Source organism: Ambystoma mexicanum, chromosome 8, assembly GCF_040938575.1.
Source record: "Ambystoma mexicanum isolate Mex_15411 chromosome 8, UKY_AmexF1_1, whole genome shotgun sequence".
In the NCBI taxonomy this organism is placed as follows: domain Eukaryota; kingdom Metazoa; phylum Chordata; class Amphibia; order Caudata; family Ambystomatidae; genus Ambystoma; species Ambystoma mexicanum.
Window position 1 is genome coordinate 1,074,511,573 of NC_090929.1, and position 22,114 is coordinate 1,074,533,686.

Genomic DNA, 22,114 nt, shown 5'->3' on the forward strand with positions numbered 1-22,114 from the left:
GCAACAGATGCAATGGCAAATATTAGTCTGGGACTCTATAATGCACCATAACTGGAACCGCAAATAGTTATTTGGGCTTCCCTGATACATGATAGCTGCAGCTGCAAATAGGACATACTGTGGAAATGTTTCGCAACTTGCCACCTCTTCCACAGGAAAGAAGCAAGCAGTGTCCGAATAGTCCACCAACTCCTCCAACTCCACCTCTTCCTGTGGATGCCACTCCTCTTCCTCCTTTCCCACACCTTCATCATAATCCTCCTGCCCTGCATCTGCCTCCTCATGTTCCATTTTCTGTTCCCCTTCCTCCTGACCCTCGCCCGTCTCTTGTTCTACCTGCTGTCCCTGCTATTACTCCTGCTACCTCTCTTCCTTCTGCCTTTCATCTTCCTCGATTGGTTGCCCATCCCTCGGCCCCTGTCTGCATCCACCTCCTCGCGTTTCTCCTCATGACACGCATCTGCCTCTTTGTGTTGGACCTCCTGCTGCCACTCCATCTTCTCATCTTCCAAAGGTTAAGAAGTTAAAAATCCTTCTCAATGATCGTCAAACATTAGGTCATGTAAGGCTTCATAGTGCATTGATGTAAAGACAAAATACCAAACTGAGGCATAAGTGATAGACATTTATAGCGAAGATACCTGGCCCAGAAGAGCATAAGAAGACTGGGAAGATTTTCATAACAAGAGGGTAACCCATGGCGAGGATTGGTGGGGCAAGGTAGGCGAAAAAGGCCGTAAGATGAACGATGGCTATAGGGTGTGGAAGGCAGAAGAGGGATAAGAAGGGAATCTCCGATTCAGACGCAGACCACAAAGTCTGGCTGCTGTCTATGAGTGGGGGATACACGATAAGAGGCCAGATAGCCTGGCATGCTAGATACACGATAAGAGGCCAGATAGCCTGGCATGCTAGAGGAGTTGACTTCATACAGTGCGGCACAAGAGGCCGGGTCTGCGGACCTGTATCTAGACCCTTCCGAGAAATAAAGAGCATTGACATTTGAAATATAAATCATGTGACATGTTTGGGATGTGGACTTCTAGGGAGGAAAATTAAGGACATTATTATGAGAGACATGCAGGGTACATGCTAATGGCAGAAACCTACCAAACAAAATCTACATAGCATGATGGACAAATACATGAATACTCTGTGGAACGGGCAATAGGCTTGCAAAGAGTTTGAGACGATTTTAAGTCTGAGGGATACTTTACGAGTAGGCAAGACAATTCTTGTGTATTATGCATTGTAAGAAACATAGGCACGCATAGAAACATGGACATTGAACTGACTGTACACAGACAGTAAAGATGCTACATCTTGGTTTGACAACAACCATCGGTTGTTGTCATTCAATGAATGGGGTGAATGTTTGAGGGAACCCTTAAGAAGCAGGCGCCTGTTAAAATATGTCGCCAAGATGGCGACCACTATAAAATGACAACTGGGGCCTTTTTAATGAGGGTAATCTGTAGTTACTTGCAATGGGGGAGTCTAAAGCCATTTACCGCACAATTTCCCAAGTATTTGAAAATATCCAGGGGCCCCCATCCATAGTAAGCAGACAGAAAACTAGCTTAACACACCCTGGAGAGGCAGGTGCAGGCGTGTGTGGAACTGGTATTACCCACTTAACCCCTTTCTGATATAACATAAAACAATGCCGAGCCACAGCCTGGTCTTACAGAGGAGGTGGAGGAAAAGTCCCATTCCCACTGCAGGCCTCTAATCGGAGACCTTGTAGCGTGAACCTGACACGTGGTGCTGGCCCGGCACATGGTGGTATCACTGTACCAGGCCCAGTCACAACCAGCCTGTCACGCCGCAACGCATCTAGCATGGTGACGTCTGCACTTGCTGCTGTTGGGCGTACCAAATGTCAAGCTTTTTAAGTATCCTTCCCTCTCCCAAGTCCAGCTAGGCCAAGAGGCAATGCGGGAAAAGGACTGCTTCCTGAAGAGGGGGCATACCGCTAGACAGAGTTCAGATGCTAGTAGAGCGCTTGATTTTCTCAGGACACAGGGTGGAGGCTGGTTTTTTGAGGGCAGCATCTTGTAGGGACTTTGAAGCATAGATCTTTTTTTCAGCAGTGATCGGACTTGGATGCAGCACCATGCCCTATTAATTTGTCCAGATTTAGAAAAGTTTTCACTCCAAATGTATTGTCACTGGAGTCGTCCCCATTTATAATTGAGGGCAGTTTACTGTTGGAGTGAAGGTAGCAAGAGTCATCCGTGAGGTTGCTGTATCTAGTAATCAGGCTGTCTTGGAAGATGTAATGTATTTCGATATAGGTGGTCAACATCGAAGCTGGGTCCCAAATCCTGGATATCCATAAATCTGCAGCAAGGTGCCTCTGTGCTTGCACAGAATAACACCTACATCAAGAGGCATGTACTATGTTTCCAGAGTGTCGTTTTTTAAATAATGTAATCGTCTCTTGTGAAATGATCTGCGTTTTTCATTACTCTGCTCAATGCTGTGAATCGAACCTGCCAGGGTTCAAATTCAAATGTCCTCAGAATAACCATTGCAGATATGAATGCCAGCAGGGGGTGACTCAGGGCTTCATCCTTCCGAGGTTGATAAATTCAATATCATTAAATCGGGTAATAATATAGCCGTATAGACCGAGCGAGGTATACTTATTGCAGGAATATCACCTGCTGCCAAGTAATGGCCGAAGGTGAAGTCAAGGGACATAAGGCGGGGAAGGGCCACTATCTCAAGCAATAACGACCTGCCCTGAGGGCTATAAGGCTATTAGTACACGCTGCTATAGCAATAAGGGCTTTGGAGTAGTGGTGATGAAGTAAAGCATGTTTGTTTAATGAGTACGGTACACAGTACATGTTAACAAATTAAATGTGATTTTTAGGTTTGTAATGTCTAAATAACAAGGTTGTCTCTGTACGGTAAAAATGTTAGTTGTAAACTTGGCTGGTCTGGAAAATAAGCTTGCTTTAGGTGCAATGTTAAATTGAAAGTATTTTTATTTATTTTTTGCAATAGCAGCATTGTTCCTGTTCTAACTTTCACTTTGTTGTGCTAACTTAGGTTGGAGTGTCTTGTTGAAACAAGTCTTGCTTGGAAGTTGATTGCTGTTCTTGCAGGCCGAGAAATATGTTCTGTTTCTGTGGCTGCACCTGAAACCAGAATGACTAGAATGCAAATCAATGCCAGTAGTTATTGACTGTATTCCAGCAATTCTGGTTGGCTGAGAGGAGGTCAATAATGTCTAGCATGTGCTAAAAGGAGGAATTATTATAAACACTTCGATGTGGCGGAATCCAACGAAGGGGCTTGGTAAGAACCCGATGACGTTGTGTTATACAAGTTACTAACAGGGAAAGGTACAGCGTATAGGTATTAGAATGGGGTCGTGGATCCTCTGCAACCCTGGGAGGGTCCTGGATCAGAGAGGAGGTAGAGAAATAGCGTCAGGATTAATATATATAGAGAGAGAGAGAGAGAGATGGAGAGAGAGCGATGGTGTGAGTGCCAGTGTGAGTGTTTCTGGATGACATGATTCCCATGAGTATCAGTAATGGATTCCTTGCCCAGGTTGAGGGGTGACATCAGTGTGACCGTAGGCTGCGTCGCTAGTACTTGGTTTCCATCCCAGTGCCAAGCCAACCTGCAGACCCTCCTTTTCCAGGTAAGCGATACAGCCCCACTTTCCTTTGCACTATTTATCCTCACGGCTACTGTGCACTTGGGTGTCCCTGCTGTGAGTTCTTGTTTTCCCCTTGGCATTATTGCTCGATGTGTTGCTAGCTGGTCTACTATTGTAGACCTAGGATGTATTCTTTTGGGTGCATCTCCCATGGGACCCCGTTTTTATCAAAGGCCGTAGAATATGTGGCTGCATCATCTTGCTCCTGGTGTCCCCCTTCGTGCAATGCTCCAGATGCTGTGCAGGCCCAGTGTATTTTATAATTATGCTTTACAAAACTGTGCTCAGTATTCACTGTGACTCTTATGTCATTCCTCATTCTGCTGAAAAATTGCATGCAATTTCTCCACTCTTCTCCCAATCAATTCGTGTGTGATGAAATGGACATGCACCCACGCGACCACCATCGTACCACCGCCCTTTATTCGGCTTGCCCGCCCCCATTTACTCTCCTGCTTTGTCCCTATTGTACTCAAGCTTCTTTTTCCGCTCCACAGTTCCCCTTTTCATTGCCACTCATGGACAACGGTGTGGTTTCTTGGAGGAGGCGAATTATGCCTCTATCCAGCCAAGGCTCCGTGAAATAAGACTGCCACCGTGTTGGGGAGGGCAATATTGAAGGCTTTTGACATCACATAACATAAATATCTATTTAATTTTATGCTTGGACATTTTTTAATAGTCCATCACAGTATATAAAGAGAAAGATCTAAAAAAGAACATTTGAAAACAAGCCTATGCCAAAATGCTGTGAAGTCTATCCCAAAGTCTTCCTGCCAGAACTGGGGTGAAGGTCTCCGGTGGGCAGTGGATGGAGATGCCAGCAGTTCTGTGGCACTGGCATCAGTATTACGCCTGCTCCTCGGGAGAAAGCACACCTTTCTTGAGGATGAGGTTCCCATACAGTGCAGTTTCCCTGGAACGACAAACATCGATGCTCAAAAAGGGTTAATGAGTATTAAGGGACATTTTATTTTCAAACTCTGTTCATCTCTCACCGCCCACTGCCACTACACTCGGAGAGTAACCAGTATATGTTGGAACAGGTGGCACATACAAAAAGGTCTGTCAGGTTGGGGAAGAGGCTGTCTTGGTAAGAGATGGGCATTAGACTAAAACATCGAACGTGGTCAAGAACTTTGTAAACCTGATGGACAGCAAACTAACCCTCGAGCCACAAATCAATGGTTCGATGTCTCGTCTTCGGCCATTAGAGGTCGCTCCAAAATAAGGTCACCTTTACTATGCGAATCCTTATTTCAGAGCAGCCGCTATGAGGGAACGAACAACAAATCCTTTTCATTGGGTGTTCCACAGCTGAACACCCATATCATGTGCACCCACCCAGACAAAACTCCTTTTTCTTTCCATACCCGCTTGCCAGTGCCCGACCAGTACCCTTTTTCCCCTCTGGCACATCTCTCCGCCCCAGTGTCCCACATGTGCAACCCTCTTACCTGCACACTCTCCACCCCCCGCAGCCACTACATGCTGCAACCCTAAGCCCTCCTTTTCCGAGTGCTGTGTTCTGTGGGTGGTGGTTCCTGTACGTGCTCTTTTTGTGGACAACAAAATAAATGTGGTCTACAGACACCAAGCAAAACCATCAGAAACCTGCACATCTCCCACCAGCTTGTATAACCCAGTCCGAGGCCTACAATCCTATCTTCACTCTAGGGCAGCGGTATTCAAACTGTGGGTGGCGACCATCTAGGGGGCCGCGCCTCATGTGCAGGGGGTCGCGCAACCACAGTCTGAAGATTCTTTTTTTGGCGAGTCTAGATTCTTGAGTCAAAAATAAAAAAAATATATATATATATGGTCTTCAGCCTGCAATGAATATCGTGTGTAATGGTACAATGTACTTGCATACAGTATTACACTAAATTTATTTTTTTCTAGATTCTAGATAAAAAGAAATGATGTGTAATGATAGCCGTATGCAGGTAAATGGTCTGGTAAATGGTAGCATTACACACGATATTCACTGCAAGCTGAAGACCAGATTTAGCAAGCACAGCATTTTTTTTTTTTAAGTGTGCTCTAAAATACAGCATTTTAACCCATTATTAAAAATAATTCCTGAGGGGAGAACCCCTCTCCGAATGGTTCGCGCTCCCTCGCTACGCTCGGACACTATGGCATATGGGAGGGAAATATGTATGCCCTTCCACTTAAAATATTCACCAGCCACCACTGGCTCTTGGACAGTGCTGGGAGCAGGGTGGGGGGAGGCCAGAGACTGTGGTGGGAGCAGGATGGGGGGAGCTATGGGATAGTGGTGGGAGCAAGGCGGGGAGAGCACAGGGTCTGTGGTGGGGTGGGGAGAGCCCAGGGACTGTGATGGGGTGGGGAGAGCCCAGGGACTGTGATGGGGTGGGGAGAGCACAGGGATTGTGCTAGGAGTGGGATGAGGGAGTCCAGAGACTGGTATGGGAGTAGGTGGGGGAGCGCTGGGACTATACTGGGAGCAGGGTGCAGTGACGACACTCAATAGTTCATAGCCATTTGGACTTACTGTCTATTTGGCATTTTTGGGGGGGCCCGGCCTGCCCACATTTGGCTCAGGGGGGCACAGGCCAAAAATGTTTCAGGACCACTGCTCTAGGGGCACACAAAGCTCTATTCTGGATAAACGCACCTTAAGTGTCCTTGACACAAATCATCTGGAAACATGCATGCACACAGAGAGGGTTACTTCTGATCTGCATGCAGTAACACAACATCAAAGCAATCTTGCGTTTTCCCTCCACTCCTACTAACCAAACCCCAACCCACTTTTTGTGAGACCCCCCCATAGCGACAAGAGAGCATGCAAACGGCAGCAGTGCCTACTATAAAACAAAATAACGAAACGAGAGCAAATTTTTGAAAAGGTCAGTAATGCTATAACAGAATTAGCCAGACATCTAAGACTCCTGTTCCGAGAATGAACAAAAGCTTAAGTTGCTTGTCCACAGGTTGTAACCTCCAAGGCGGCTCTCAATCGCGCTGAACTCTATGTGCCACACCAGAAGACCATATAGAGTTGCATATCAGTTGGATTCTGCCCAATAGGGTAGCCTAGCCTGAAATGCCAGCATCCGCCATAGTTAAGTCAGTAGGTTCAGGCTTGCTCTGAAAGACCATTTGGGCTTGCAAAGAGTCTGTTGTAAAACGCCTCCATTACATACGTTCATGCCGCCTTCTTGACGCCAGTAAAGCTTTCTTCAATGAACTCTCTAGTATTCCCCTCTCCATCTCCCTTCACACTTTCTCTAGGCACTTGCAAATTGTGGCACCAGCCACCCTGTGAATTTAAAATGGCAACTAGGTGCGCTGATTAACAACTGCTACATATACCAATGACATATGTACTCTTTTCTTTCCACCCACACATATCCCGCCCACAGGGCACATATGGACGTCCTGTCCCAAACCCCACACCTGTCTTGTTCTCCTGTCTATGCTGGGCCCTCAGACATCCAGTCCTTGCTACCTAACATACCATAATGGCAATGACCCACATGTCTACTGTGAACCAGTCTAGCCCTGTCCTTTGTCTTTACTAACCAGGCCCAAAAATACAGCACCCTGCCTTCCATCCCTTGTCCTGCTGTCCTGTGGTAAGGGTCGGTGTGCCGTCAGGATTGCTGCATTGGGTAAGGATGCTGGGTAAGGATGCTGGGAACTTGAAGCAGATTTCACAGCAGCTTAGCCTATAGTAACACAGCAATAACTCTACAATCTGACCTCCTGACACAGGCTGGGGGTAGGTGAGAAGTGGCTAGAGCAATTGGGGTGGGGCTATGGCAGGCAAGTGAAAGGCATATACAAAGTGCAAAAAATATAAAGAAAATAACGCTCAGTTCAACGGAGATAGCTTGTAAACATGCACAACCCACCTAATAAATCAACCTGACAGTATATAAATCATTATAGTAACATGTTGAGCAAAAAGAGTACGATTATATATTTATTTTCCCCTTCCTGAATGAAAGCTTACAATTCCTTGCACGGAAAATAATGTGGTCCTAAAGAAAATCTTTTCTTTACCCTAACGGTTGTACAACTGTAGTAAGTAGACTAAAAGAAACATGGCGAAAGGAAATGCATGACGCAATCACCTTGTTAATATTCACCATTTCAAAACAGCAGGCAGTTTCGGGCACCCCATTTCTAATCACCCAGCATTTGCATCTCTTTAGGGACATGTTACAGGCCATAGCCTATCCTCATTACCCATTCACTGCTGTGACTTCAGCCATCTAATGTTAATGGGACTCAAATGTGCTTAAATGCAAAACAAACAAAAGAAAATACTAACTGAAGTAGTGCTCTCCTGAGCGCCAAAGTTAGTCTCTAAGGACAGGGTACAGCCAATAATTAAGGTTGCTGTTTAACAATTATATGGCAGCTAGGGTGTGGGCTGTAGCCTGTGTGACGTTGTGTAACCGGGGAGACCCTCCATTCTGCAGATTCATGTTGAAACCTAATTGGAAGACTGTTGTTGACAGTGGTTTTTTCTGAGGATCAGGACTATGCTGCCCTGGGTTCCTATTGTGGGTGTCTTACTGTCTCTCAGTGATGAAATTGCCTCTTTCTGGGACTTCAGCTTCTCTATAGGCTGCTGCCTCTGATGCTCTCCGGAAGCATTCCCGCACCAGTATTTGCTGGACTGAGGCTTTGCTCAAACTTGGCAAGCTTTTTGTTACTTTGCCTCGATTTTGCTCCATTGTGGAACACCTCATATCACCGCCTGCAGTTATTTTTCAAAGACTGTTCCTGTATCCAAGCTGATCACCCCGCTTCATTTCAAGCTGAGGACCCCGTATACAGAGGTACGCCGGACATACTGCGATCTGGGACTCACTGTGGCCCTTCACAGTCAGCGGGAAACCGAGAGATGTCGGCCTGAAGCACTCTCAGGCATATTCCTAAGTGCAATCACGCACATACTATCCTTCAACCACGTGAGGATATTCCCCAGCTTGCCACTGCCACTGGAGCAGCAGAATCAACGGACAGCACCACCAATGGTGCCTTTCCTGACGAAGGCCAGCATATAGACCGGCTTCAATCAAGCCATGTTTTGGCCGAAACACACCTGTGTCGATCCCCGTGACACAACTGTATCTTCCCCCTTGTGTATGTTGTGTAAATATCTGTTGTGTACACCTTGTGTGAACTAACCCTGGGGCCATTTTCAAGCCTCAGGTATACTTTCCCTGCTTGATAGTTCTTTCTCTATCTATCATATCTGTACAGGGAATGTACTTCAGTGTGGAGTTTTAACCTCAATACATCAGAGGTTGACACTTAACCCGTGTTACCACCGTTCACAATCACTTTTGTCCGTTTGATGCCAAAAAACTTTCGTGCTTATCGAAAGACCTGTAAAATAAATTGTTGAATGAACTAAAAAAGGACTGTGTCAATGTAAAATAAATATACATGCACGGCACAACTGGCTTACTTGTAGGATCTTCTTCATCCTGATTATTCCTTTTTTCTGTCCAAGCTGATCAATACCCCTCTAACCTGAATACGGGGTCTTCCTTGAACCACCTTCCTGCCGTCATTGTATGGGTGCCCTCCTTCATCGTGGACATCGGCACAGGGTTGTTCTCTGACAATGTCCTCGTATCTTCAACCTCTTGAGTCTTTACTCTTTGTAACCAGAGAACCGAACTGAAGCCAGGCCCAATCCGGAACCTGAAACTAACTCTGCTCCAGCACCTCCGGGGTCTTTCTAACCGCAACCAGCACTGTGAGCAGTCCCAGGTTCTCTGACCCCAATTCTGTGGTCTGTCTTGTCCTCCGTGATCTCCAGGTGCAGAGTATGTCCTGTGTCCCCCTGACCTAGACTGTATTATGTTGGCAAGCTTGCACTCCCAATGTGGCCATACTTCTGCAGGCCTCCGATACTGGTATCAGGGCATGGAGCTTTTCTGCGTGGGTCACTTAGAATCCCCACCCTCCATTGCACCTCTGCTATTTTAGTAGTATTCATTTACCTCTTCACATAACTGTAAGGCATCTCTTGTCTTTGTCCCCTTGAAGCCTACTGACAAAGGATCTGGAACTTAAAATAAAAGGCCTTGAAGCGCTGTGAGGATGAACGCCCTTTGGAAGATGTCAGAGATGTAAGATGTGAAGAAAGGATTTCTAAAATGCATGGGTGCATTTGTTAGCCAGCATGAAGGTGGGCAGGGAGTGAATGGGCCCCTCACAGCAACCCATAGTTATCAGGTGAGAGAATAGGTTACCGTGACAAATTGTCAAGGATGTGAGAGAGTCAGAAGGGTCAGATTATGTCAAGGGATGCTCGGAATTTTGCGTGGGTCACAGCTTTACTCTTTTGGAGGTGGTGACATGTGTTTTGGGTGTGTGTAATCGAGTAGTGTTTACTGAGAGGTGCATAGGTGAGCGGGTCATGTCCGTGCAGGATACAGTTATATTTCATTGTGATGGATCGCTTGACGTTCTGTTGAAGAGAGACTGACACCTGGTTGGGAAAGATCTTGCAGAGGGAGAAAGTCAAATGCGGCAGTGTAAAAATTAGAAATACAGTTGGGAAATACAGACCCTGGACAGGGAAGAAAATCAAGTATGGATGTATAAAACATAAGCAAAATACATTTGGGCAACACACACACTGGACCATAAGGGAAGAAATCAAGTATGGCAGTGGGAAAGTAGCAAAATAAAGATGTGAAGCACTGTAGACGGAAATGCAATCTGGTTTAACACAACAGTGAGATCCATCAATGTAGACACTGTGCATATGACAACGTCTCCTACCTGGATGTTGCTGCAGACAGCAGGAGCGGGATCCAGCAGAGCTGGGGTGCCCATTCCAACAGGCAAACAGGGATGGAATGTGCACTTGCCCGAGCCCTTAGCCAGCTGCCCGGGCAGGGCTGCCCTTTGTTGTGGGGTTAAAAGGGGTGCATTTCTTGGTTCCTGGGTCAGCTGACCTGTGCAGCACCCAATTGGTGTGGAGGGGAGGCGGGCAGGGGGCGGGAGGAAGCGGGAATCAGAGAGGGAGGAGGTTGGCTCTAGGAGAGCGTGAAGGTCCATATAATACCTTGGGGGCAGAGGGCTAGTGGGTCTGGGTCTCACAGTGCTGGGGCTGTCACCTGTAAGCAGGAATCTCGAGGGTCTGTGTCCTCCTTGAGGGTTGCAACGGAAAGGGCTCCTGCTTCGGTGGCGATCAAGAGGAGACAGAGAGTTCCAGGTTCCTGAGTCAATTGTCCTGTGCAGAACCCAATCTGTGTGGAGGGAGGCGGGAAGGAGAGGGCAGGATGCGGAGAGAGAGGAGGCTGGCTCGAGGGGAGCACAGGCCTTGGGGCAGAGGGCTAGTGCTCTCACCTGCAAGCAGGGACCGCAAGGTTCTGTGTCCTCCCTGAGGGTTGTGACGGAAAGGGCTCTCGCTTCGGTGGGGATCAAGAGAAGCTCGAGGGTTAGCTGACCTGTGCAGCACCCAACCCATGGGGAGGAGAGACGTGCAGAGGGGCGTGATGCAGAGAGGGAGGAGGGACTGGCTCTAGGAGAGCACAGAGGGCCTAGTGGGTTTGGATCTCGCAGTGCTGGGGCTCTCACCTGGAAGCAGGGACCTTGAGGGTCTGTGTCCTCCTTGAGGGTCATGACAGAAAAGGCTCTCACTTTGGTGGGGATCACGAGGAACCGAAGTGTTCCTGGTTTCGGGGTCAGCTGACCTGTGGAGCATGCAATCGTGTGGAGCGGAGGCAGGCAGGGGGCTGGAGGGAGCAGGATGCAAAGGAGGGGACTGACTCCAGCCGAGCGTGGAGGTCCGTGAAATGCCTTCGGGGCAGATGACCTAGTAGGCCTGGGCCTCGCAGTGCTGGGGCTCTCATCTGCAAGTAGGAACCTCGAGGGTCTGTGCCCTATTTAAGGGTCGTGACCGAAAGCTGACAATATACGTTATTCATCTGCAAACCTCCATGGTTCTTTTGTCCCACTTGCAGGATTGGTCTTTTTAGAACAATCCTTGCATTTTCAAATCCATTCCTGTGATTCTATATGCATTTTAGAAAAATGGGTGAGGGGTCTTGTGTAGGCCTCTCAATGTACTGACTGCATTTCGAATACCGGTGTGCAATTTTCTATGCTATGTAGTGTGATAATCACTGCATTTCACTTGTTATAGCTTTTAAAATGGGTGAGATTGTGAGTAAATGTACTATTCTTTTCCCACTGTCTTTAGGGGTGAACTGGGTGCTTCCTAGACTTAGTACTTAATTTTAAAACACATTCTGCAATGTATTTTTAATTTGCATTGTGTGCATATTACATACGCTCACAGAATTTGATTTTAGGAGCACAGTAAAGCCTCTCTACTGTGCGGTGTCTAACTGTATGCTAGAGCTTTGCTGCCGATGTTTTGCATTTCAGGTACATACTACAATATAGCTAATTCAATTTAGTCTTCAATTACTGTATTGAATCTAGGGTGTAGCCAGAGTACTGATTTAAGGGGGATATTACAGTGTTATTCTCTTATTCGTACTTCTGAGGCTGCACTCTTGCACTGAATCACACTGTAGCACAAGACAGCCCCCCCCACCCCTTGGACATTCAAACTCTGCCTCCCACCATAGCACTGATCCTCTTGCAATGTGCAGACATTCGAGTGAGCCCACCTTCTCTCCTCTAGCCATCAGAATAGACGCAACAGATATTTTATCATGCCTACCCATTCCCAGATCAGAGGGGCATGTTGGTGTGCCAGAAACTCCACCTCCCTCTCCCCCATAACCTCCTAACCCCCCCCCCATAGGATCTGCACTTCAGGAGCACTCTTTCCCACACTCAAAGAACACCCAGAGCCCCCATACAATAACAGAGACCTTGCACCTCCACCTATCATACACTCCTCTACCTCACCTCCCTCTGCCCTCTCTCTTCGCCGTCCACGCTTTGTACATTGCACCCCCCCCATGGGGCATCCACCATGGGCACCTCTGAGGACACCTGCCCCAGCCACCCCTCCTTAATCTCTTGCATCCTCATCAACGCTAGATCTGTTGCAAAGAACCAACAACATATTTGACCTCATCTCCACTGAAAGCCCAGATAATCTTTTCATCACAGAAACATGGTTCTGTGATGACTTCCAACCCATCGCACACAAATCATTCCCACCAGGATATACACTCTATCACCCACAACAGAATGAGGAGAGCAGGAGGGATAACCATCCTCCACCAATCACTCCTCTTCATATCACACACCGAGGAACAAGCCTGCAATGCAGACCTAATCCCGGCTAATGAGGTTTCTCCTGAAACCCTCTTACTCACAGCTTCCTACTGAGCTACAGACCTCCAGGTTACAATACAGACTTTGCTAACGCTCTTAAGTAGAGTTCCTCTTTCCTGGCTAACAGGTCACCAATCACCCTCCTCTCTCGCTTCTCCTCTGCCCCCCTTGCCCTGTCTCCAATGGGGTCTCACAGTACACCTGACTTTCCCCTCTACTCTTCAACCTGTACCTGAGCCCCCTACCTTCCATTATCCGCTCACACAACCTTACCTGCTACAACTACGTGGACAACACACAAACCATCTTCAAGATTCCTAAGTGTGCCTCCCTCGCCCACCCCGACCTTTCCTCCTGCCTCTTTGACATCGACATCCAGATGATGGCCAACAGCCTACCTCTCCTACCTTCAGAGAGTTGCTACAATCATTGCCATCGTCCTCTCCCGCCTAGTTTATGTAAACTCCCTGTTTCCTGGGCACAACCGCTTATCAACTCAGAAAGCTCAACAGGTCCAAAACACAGCTGCCAGACCCCTCGTGGCCCTCGGCCCCAGAGAGCACATCTCACCTGCCCTTTGTGTCCTCCACTGGCTCCCTGTAGGGCGAAGGGCCACTTTCAAAGCCATCTTCATCACCCACCGTGCCCTACACAAAACAGGCCCAGAATATCTTCAACATAAACTGATCCGCTACCAACCCATCAGAAACCTGCGCTCAGGCACTGCACTCTCATGCTTGGGAGGATTAGTCCCACTACCCTTACCTGACTCTGGTGACTCCCCCTTAGTAAACTTTTTGTGAGCCTTCTTGCACATAGGTTTATCTGTACCCCCACCCTCTTTCTCCTTCTGCTTCTTTCCCTCCTCCTTCTTACCTGAAGCAGGCTTGATCTTATGGGACACTCTGTGAGAGACCCATAATTCAGCAGCAATGGCTAACCTCTTAGGATTTAACTTCTTAGAGTCAGCCAAATGCTGCTTAAGCTCTGGGGAACAAGAGGCTAAAATATGCTCAAGCATGACCAAATGAATCATGCCCTCAAAGGTCATTACCTGATAACCTTCTACCCAGCCGCACAAGTTTTTCAAAGAATCTGCAACAAAAGTAACCTAAGTCATACATTCTTTCTTTTTGTACTCTCTTAATCTCAAGTATTGGGCAGGAGTCACTTTAAGATGAGAGTTTGCTTAAGTTTTACAAAATCTAGCCTGTCAGCTTTAGACAATTCCATAATGGCACTGCAGCCAGAATGGGGCAGTCTTCTGAGCAACCATGCAATTCTATCAGAATCACCCATTCCTTGTACTTCGCATGCATATTCAAAAGTCACAACCCAAAGCCAATCAATTATGTCATTCTTATCTTCTTACATACTTAGAAGATCTTTTGGGAATCTAGGTTGTGAACAGGATCCAGATCCATCTCCAGACCCACTGGAAGAACCTTGTAATGCCTGAATCTTGGCAAGCTCCACCTGGTGATCTACGCCTTCTGTCTCTCAACTCTCTCAAATTGTAACCTGACCATATTGAACTCAAGCTCCTTCTCCTCGAGCCCGAGCTTCTCCTTTTTCAGTTCAAACAATGCCTCAGCATCTGAGGTGGTTACAGACAAAAGTCCAGAAGCTTCACTTTCCTCCTTCTCTTCCTCACCATTAGAAACTGCAGTGGCAGCAACTCCGTTATTGCTGCTGGGTCCATCCCTAGCCCCACTACCAGTACCATTAGATAAGGGAGGCACATCTTTGCCATTTTCAAAATCATGAATGTTCACAATTAATTCTGCTTTAGTGCCAGAGACTGTTAGGCCCCTGTCACTACACAATTTGGTGAAAGTAACTGTCTCTATGTTATCTATATGAGTAGATGACTTAACTACTAGGCAATCGAAAATCACAGCGTACTGTGTAAGTATTATCTGGACACACCAGCAGTGCACTACACTGAGGTACCCGATACTGCTCCTTTTCACAAGACACTGAGATGTTAGGTGGAGAAGGTTTGTTAGGACTGATTTTCTATACTCTGGCCTGGTAGACAGATGTATAGAAGGCCATGGTAGCAGTGACGAGAGGTCTAGGTTAAGTCTCAAGAGGTGGTGAGCTTATAAAGGGTCCACAATGAGTACACACAATGGGAACCACAAATTACACTTCAACAGTCATTTATTTATGGGCTAAATAGCAATATGAAAAATGACTATTAATAGGAAGACGTATCACACAACACTAATAATAGATTACATATATTCAGTCACCTGGGTAGGGCATAATACATACCAAACCCCTGTATAATCAGTACAGATTAGTTTATGCACTACAGGTCCACAGATAATTTTGCAGTACAGGTCCACAGAGAATTAATCCTAACTTCAAAAGTCCTTCCCTAAATTGTCTGGGGCCTTATGCCCAAAAGTTCAGGAAAAGCTCAGACACAGTTTGTGATGCAGGGAAAAATGAAGGTAGGGTCTCTGGGCTCCCGTGAACAGTTCCACAGGTTAGAGGACAGTTTATTCTAACTAACAAAAGTGTCCCCAAATTTCGGAAGGCTTGTACAAGCAAGCAATGACAAAGTATAGCAAAAGTTGTATAAAAGTTATCAACATTTTTAAAGGGAGTTTAGGAGCAGGTAAGAACCACTGTAACTCACCCCCACCCCGTACTCCGATTCTCCACAGGGCTTGGCAGGTCATGGAAGAAGGTCAGAGGTTGCTTTTCCCGCCGTCATCCTCAGTCCTTGATTCGCAGGGGTTGCAAGTTCGAGCAGATCTCTGGTCTGTGTCTTTCACTGGTGCAAGGACTCTCGGATGAAGAATGCATAAAAACACGATGCAGGACCCCTCTCAGGACTGGACTCAACTCAGGTAAGCTGTTTCAGATGGTGGTCACCACAGCACGGCAATGTAACGACTGCCGATACAATTCAGAAGCACTTTGCAGGCAACAATGGAAAAGTCCTACCTTGTCTTCGGTATCTCCTGAAGGAGTGAAAGTTTACCAGAGACCCCTTCCCCAACCTTCCAATACAGGTGCCAGAAAGGGGTTCTCCGGGAAACCCTCTTAGAGGGACAAAAACCCAGTGCGGATGTTGTCCTGTAGGTGGTTCGCGTAGATCCCTCACGACTGGAGTAGGAAGTTTAACCAGAGGGAGTCGCGATGAATTGGCTTCGGTGAGACTCTTCTGTGGGAATAGAATAGGTAGAATTAACTATCTGTAGCACCCTTCGTCTCATGGTTACTCAAGGTTGAATGAGTGAGATGTACCTGTGGGAGAATCCCAAGGAGTGTTATGGAGAGTCTCTGTTGGCTGGTGATGCGGTCCGATCTAATATAGGTTAAAGAAAAACAGAAGGGAAGTGTTTGCATAAGGTTTTGTGAGAAGAAAAGTGAAGGGGGGCAAAGCCTGAATGTTTAGATCCCTACCTGTTGGATAGGCAAGGATGCAGAGATCACGTGTTGAGTCTTGGGAGTTCGAGGGTAGTGTCGAGGCGGGATCAACCAACGGGTAATAAGACCGCTGAGAATTTCGTCCGTAAGACTGAGCCGGGTGGAGCTGCTGGGTCGGACTGAATAGGGGTATATGGAGGAAAGTCCTGCAGGAAATGTAAGCAGAGTAAAGTAAAGAAAGGCTTCCCTAAATCTAACTCAATGAGAGGCGCGTATCGCAGTTTCAGTAACTCACGTAGCGGAGCTAATCGAAGCAACGCGTAGTACTCCTGGCAACTCTCGTTCATATCGTACTTCCGGAGTGGAAGGAGGAGTCTCGCTCTCATCCTTCTCACGAACCACTAGACCGCTCCTCCGAGCTTGAGGCTCCCTGTTGGTGGTATGAAATCGCATCTGCGGCTGTAACCGCCAACGATGCCAGAGAGTGGGATGCCGAAATCTGGGTGTAACAGTATACCCCCTCCCCAAAGAAGCGAAACCAGGCTTGCCAGGATGAAAAAGATGAAAGGAGCGAACCAATCAGGAAGCATGAACGGCCGAAGCCGGCTCCCACGACCTTTCAGAAGGAGAATAACCCTTCCAGTCCACCAGGTATTGAAGGACACCACGATGATACCGAGAGTCACAGATACCCGAGATCTCGTATTCGGGACCCGCATCGGTCATCATCGGTGGAGGGGCGGTTACCGCTGTACGATGAAAGCGGTTCCGTATGTCCGGCTTCAATTGGGAGACATGAAAAGTCGGATGAATACGGCTCCAGGATCTGGGCAGCTGCAAGGTATAGGCCACAGGACCCCGTTTAGCCACTATGGGAAATGGTCCAAAATATCTGGGAGACAGTTTGGACGGGACAAGCCTTCTAGGTAGGAATTTGCTCGCCAACCAGACCTGTCCACCAATCTGGAATTGTGGAGTTGGAGAACGATGCTTATCTGCTTGAGCTTTACTGCGAGTCTGGGCTTCCTGAAGAGCCAGGTGAGCAGTCCGATGTCCTTGTTGGATGGCATCCACCAATCTCTCTAGAGCCGGGAATTGTGCGTCTGGTGATGTGGCAACCGGGAAAACCGTAGGATGAAAGCCATAGGTGCAGAAAAAAGGACTTGCTTTGATAGCCGAATGTGCCGCATTATTATAAGCAAATTCGGCCAACGGCAGTTGGCGTTTCCAATTGTCCTGCACAGAGGAGACATAACACCTAAGATACCCTTCCAGCGTCTGGTTGAGGTGCTCCGTCTGACCATTGGTCTGTGGGTGGAACCCAGAGCTCAAACTCGGGATATCCCTAGAAGGGAGCCAAGTTGTTTCCAATATCTGGAAGTATACTGTGGGCCCCTGTCCGAAATAATAGTATCCGGAAGGCCATGTAGAGAGAAAATGCATTCCAAAAATATGTGAGCCATCTGGGCTGCTGAAGGAATTGCAGGCAAAGGTATAAAATGAGCCATTTTAGTCAATGTATCTATGGTCACCATGATAGCTGTACAATCTTCCGATCTCGGTAAATCCACAATGAAATCTGTTGTAATTATTTGCCATGGTCTCTCCGGAATCGGGGTTGTGACCTGTTTTCCCATAGGTGGTCTCCGGGGAGATTTAGTCTGAAGGCATATCGTGCATGACGCAATATAATCCCGGACATCAGTACGGACTGAAGGCCACCAAAAATGCCTCTGAACCAATTCGAGAGTGTTGAGGATTCCTCGGTGACCAGCTGCAAGTGAATCGTGACAAAGTCTCAATACTTCTTTTTGGAGAGTTATATCCGGGACGTACACTTGTTCCCCTTTGAATAGGAGTCCTCTACTGCTTGTCAATCCCCTAATGAGACCATGTTCTGGTTCTGCTGTCAGCAGATCCTTAGTCTTGTCCTCCAGTGTCTGCAAAAAGTGATGGACTACTGGAACAAAAACAGCCTTTGGAAACATAGGTTCTGCTCGGAAGGGGATCTTCCCCGCAGGATCTTTGCGGGATAAAGCGTCGGCCCGGAGATTGGTATTTCCCGGGATGAAGGAGAATTTGATTTGATAGGGTGAGAAAAAATGTGCCCATCGTGCTTGTCGGCTGTTGCAGGTTTGTACATACTGAAGAGAACAAAGGTTGTGGTGATCAGTTCTTACTTCGATAGGGTATCGTGCTCCCAAAAGGAGATGTCGCCATTCTTCAAAAGCCCGCTTGATGGCTAGAAGTTCTTTTTCTAAGACGGTATAATTGATTTCTGCCGATCGGAGGGTCTTGGATAGGAAGGCTACAGGTCTTTCGGTATTATGACTGTCCGATTGAAGTAGAACCGCTCCCAGGGCATATTTCGAGGCATCCGATTCTACAATAAAAGGACGTTGTTGATCTGGGACTTTAAGTATCGGAGCCTGGGTAAAGAGAGTCTTCATGTGGTCAAATGCTTCCTGTGTCTCGGAATTCCAAAGATATGGGGTGCCTTTTTTAGCAATTGAGTGATGGGTTTGGTATAAGAAGAGAAGTGTGGAATGAAATGCCTATAAAAATTGGCAAAACCTAGAAATCTTTGTATCTCCTTGATAGAACGAGGAGGAGGCCATTCTGTGATAGCGGAAACTTTTGCAGGATCCATAGCAATCCCTTCTTGGGAGAGAATATATCCCAGAAATGCTATGGTGGTCTTATGGAACGCACATTTTTCTAGTTTGCAATACAAATGGTTTTCCTGCAATCTGTTTAAGACCTCCTTCACTTGGGACTGATGTTCTTTCAAAGAGGAAGAAAAAACTAAAATGTCATCTAAGTAAACAATAACATAATGAAGACTAATATCTGAAAAGATGTGGTCCATAAATCTTTGGAAAACTGCTGGAGCGTTCATAAGCCCAAAGGGCATGACTTTATACTGGAAATGACCGAAGGGTGTTCTGAACGCCGTTTTCCACTCGTCGTCAGCTTTGATGCGAATCAGATGATACGCCCCCCTTAGGTCCAATTTGGTGTAGAATTTGGCCCCTTACACCGCTTCCAGTATGTCTGGGATAAGGGGCATTGGATATTTGTCCGGGATGGTTATTTTGTTCAACCCTCTGAAAAGGGCGAAGTTTCGATGTGTCTTTTTTCGGAATGAAAAAAAGCGAAGCGGCTGCCGGGGATGTGGATTCTGTAATTAATCCGTTCTTGAGATGGGTGTGTAGGTACTCCTTTAAAACTTCCTTCTCTCTTGCAGACAGAATATACATCCTGCCAAAAGGAAGGGGGATGTCTGGGACCAAGTCTATGGCACAATCATCCCTTCTGTGAGGTGGGAGTTCTGAAAACTCTGGGTGAGAAAATACGGGACGAAACCGTTCGTATTCTGGAGGCAAGGAAGAGATCTCGTTGACTACAGTAGTCGAGATCCCGGAATCTGGAATCTGCTCTACCTTGGGGGAGTTTACCAATTGGTCATGTTGTACACATCGTTCGGACCCCAAAAAAAGTGTGCCTGCTGCCCAGTTAATATAGGGATTATGGTGTCTTAACCAGGGCATCCCTAAGATGATTGGGTAGTGGGCTGTCTTGATTATGTCAAACTCTATATTCTCTTGATGTGAAGCAACCACCATCAACAAGGGCAAGGTTTGATCCTTAATGGGTCCTGATGTGAGCGGACTCCCGTCCACGCTTTCCACAGGTATGGCCATTTTTTTTTGAGGTACGAGGAATGTTATGAGAGCGTGCCCAGGTATCATCTATGAAATTTCCTGCGGCACCACTATCAATGAGGGCAGGAACATTAAGTAAAGAAGTGTTGTTCCAGGATAAAGAGATTTTCAAACTGATCATGATGCTCTCTGATGAATGGGCGGAAAACCCACCGGATATGTAAGAAGAGGGACTATGTGTAGTGAAAGGACCCGATGCCGCCGTCCCTTTTACGGTCGGGTACTGGCGTTTCCCTGCCCCGGTTTCCTGGGAGGGATCAGAGTACATTCCCTAATAGTATGGCTATTAGACCCACAATACATGCATAAGCCTAGTGTTCTTCTTCGGGCTCGTTCTTCTGGGGTTAATGGACCTCTAGCTGTGCCTAATTGCATGGCTTCGTCTAAAGGGCCTGACTTAGGGGAGGTAAACACCTCTACATGAGCTCGAGACCCTTTTCCCTTTCGTCTTTCTCTGTTCCTCTCTTGAAGACGGTAATCCATTTGCATAACCAAGGCAATATATTCTGCGAGGTTCGTTGGTCTGGAAACACGGGACACTTCGTCCTTTAAGTCTTCTGACAGACCACGCCTAAATAGTGTCATTAGGGCGTCATTGGCCCAAGAGGTATCTGCAGCCATTCTTTTGAACGCCGTTATATAAGTAAGTATATCCTGACTACCCTGTTTTAAATCTAACAGTTTCTCTTGGGAGGCAACTACTACTTCCTGTCGGCTGAACATGCTTCGGATACTATTACAAAAAGCAGGGTATGAATCAAGGATTGGATTGTTGTTGGTGACTAATGGGGTGGCCCAGGCCAGAGCGGCACCAGTCATTTGGGCAATCATGTGCCCTACTTTGTCCCTATCAGTGGGGAAAAAGGCTGCCTTGAATGAAAATTGGACCGTACAAGATTCCAGGAACTCTTTCACGGCATGTGGATTGCCGTCAAAGCGCCCTCCTGGTAAAGGCCCCAGGGGTACCTCCGAACTCTGAGCGGAACGCCCTAACTGTTGTTTAAGAGTGGCGTTCTCCTGTTTCAGTAATTGCACCTCAGCAGACATGTTCTGCATCGCTGCGCCTAATTGCTGTATCTGTTGTTCCATTGTTGCCAGCTGAAATGCTTGTTCAGGTTAATTTGAACATGTACCCTTTTAGGCGTTGCTATCTGTAACGACTGCCGATACAATTCAGAAGCACTTTGCAGGCAACAATGGAAAAGTCCTACATTGTCTTCGGTATCTCCTGAAGAAGTGAAAGTTTACCAGAGACCCCTTCCCCAACCTTCCAACACAGGTGCCAGAAAGGGATTCTCCGGGAAACCCTCTTAGAGGGACAAAAACCTGGTGCGGATGTTGTCCTGTAGGTGGTTCGCGTAGATCCCTCAGGACTGGAGTAGGAAGTTTAACCAGAGGGAGTCGCGATGAATTGGCTTGGGTGAGACTCTTCTGTGGGAATAGAATAGGTAGAATTAACTATCTGTAGCACCCTTCGTTTTATGGTTACTCAAGGTTGAATGAGTGAGATGTACCTGTGGGAGAATCCCAAGGAGTGTTATGGAGAGTCTCTGTTGGCTGGTGATGCGGTCCGATCTAATATAGGTTAAAGAAAAACAGAAGGGAAGTGTTTGCATAAGGTTTTGTGAGAAGAGAAGTGAAGGGGGGCAAAGCCTGAATGTTTAGATCCCTACCTGTTGGATAGGCAAGGATGCAGAAATCACTTGTTGAGTCTTGGGAGTTCGAGGGTAGTGTCGAGGCGGGATTGACCAACGGGTAATAAGACCGCTGAGAATTTCGTCCGTAAGACTGAGCCGGGTGGAGCTGCTGGGTCGGACTGAATAGGGGTATATGGAGGAAAGTCCTGCAGGAAATGTAAGCAGACTAAAGTAAAGAAAGGCTTCCCTAAATCTAACTCGATGAGAGGCACGTATCGCAGTTTCAGTAACTCACGGAGCGGAGCTGTGATGAATCGTAGCAACACGTAGTACTCCTGGCAACTCTCGTTCATATCGTACTTCCGGAGTGGAAGGAGGAGTCTCGCTCTCGTCCTTCTCACGAACCACTAGACCGCTCCTCC

The 22,114-nt window shown here is 47.1% G+C and overlaps 1 protein-coding gene across 2 annotated transcripts in view; it reads right to left on the minus strand.

The window, feature by feature from the left end:
- Positions 1-2,978: 2,978 nt before the first annotated feature.
- Positions 2,979-22,114, minus strand: part of FUOM (fucose mutarotase) — a 126,528-nt gene continuing 107,392 nt past the window's right edge. The window contains exon 6 of one of the 2 annotated variants that reach the window (XM_069611066.1): positions 2,979-4,595. In XM_069611066.1, coding sequence (XP_069467167.1) covers positions 4,529-4,595 — 67 coding nt within the window. In that variant the 3' untranslated portion in view covers positions 2,979-4,528. The remainder of the gene's footprint in view (positions 4,596-22,114) is intronic. The other variant, XM_069611065.1, reaches the window with a different exon arrangement.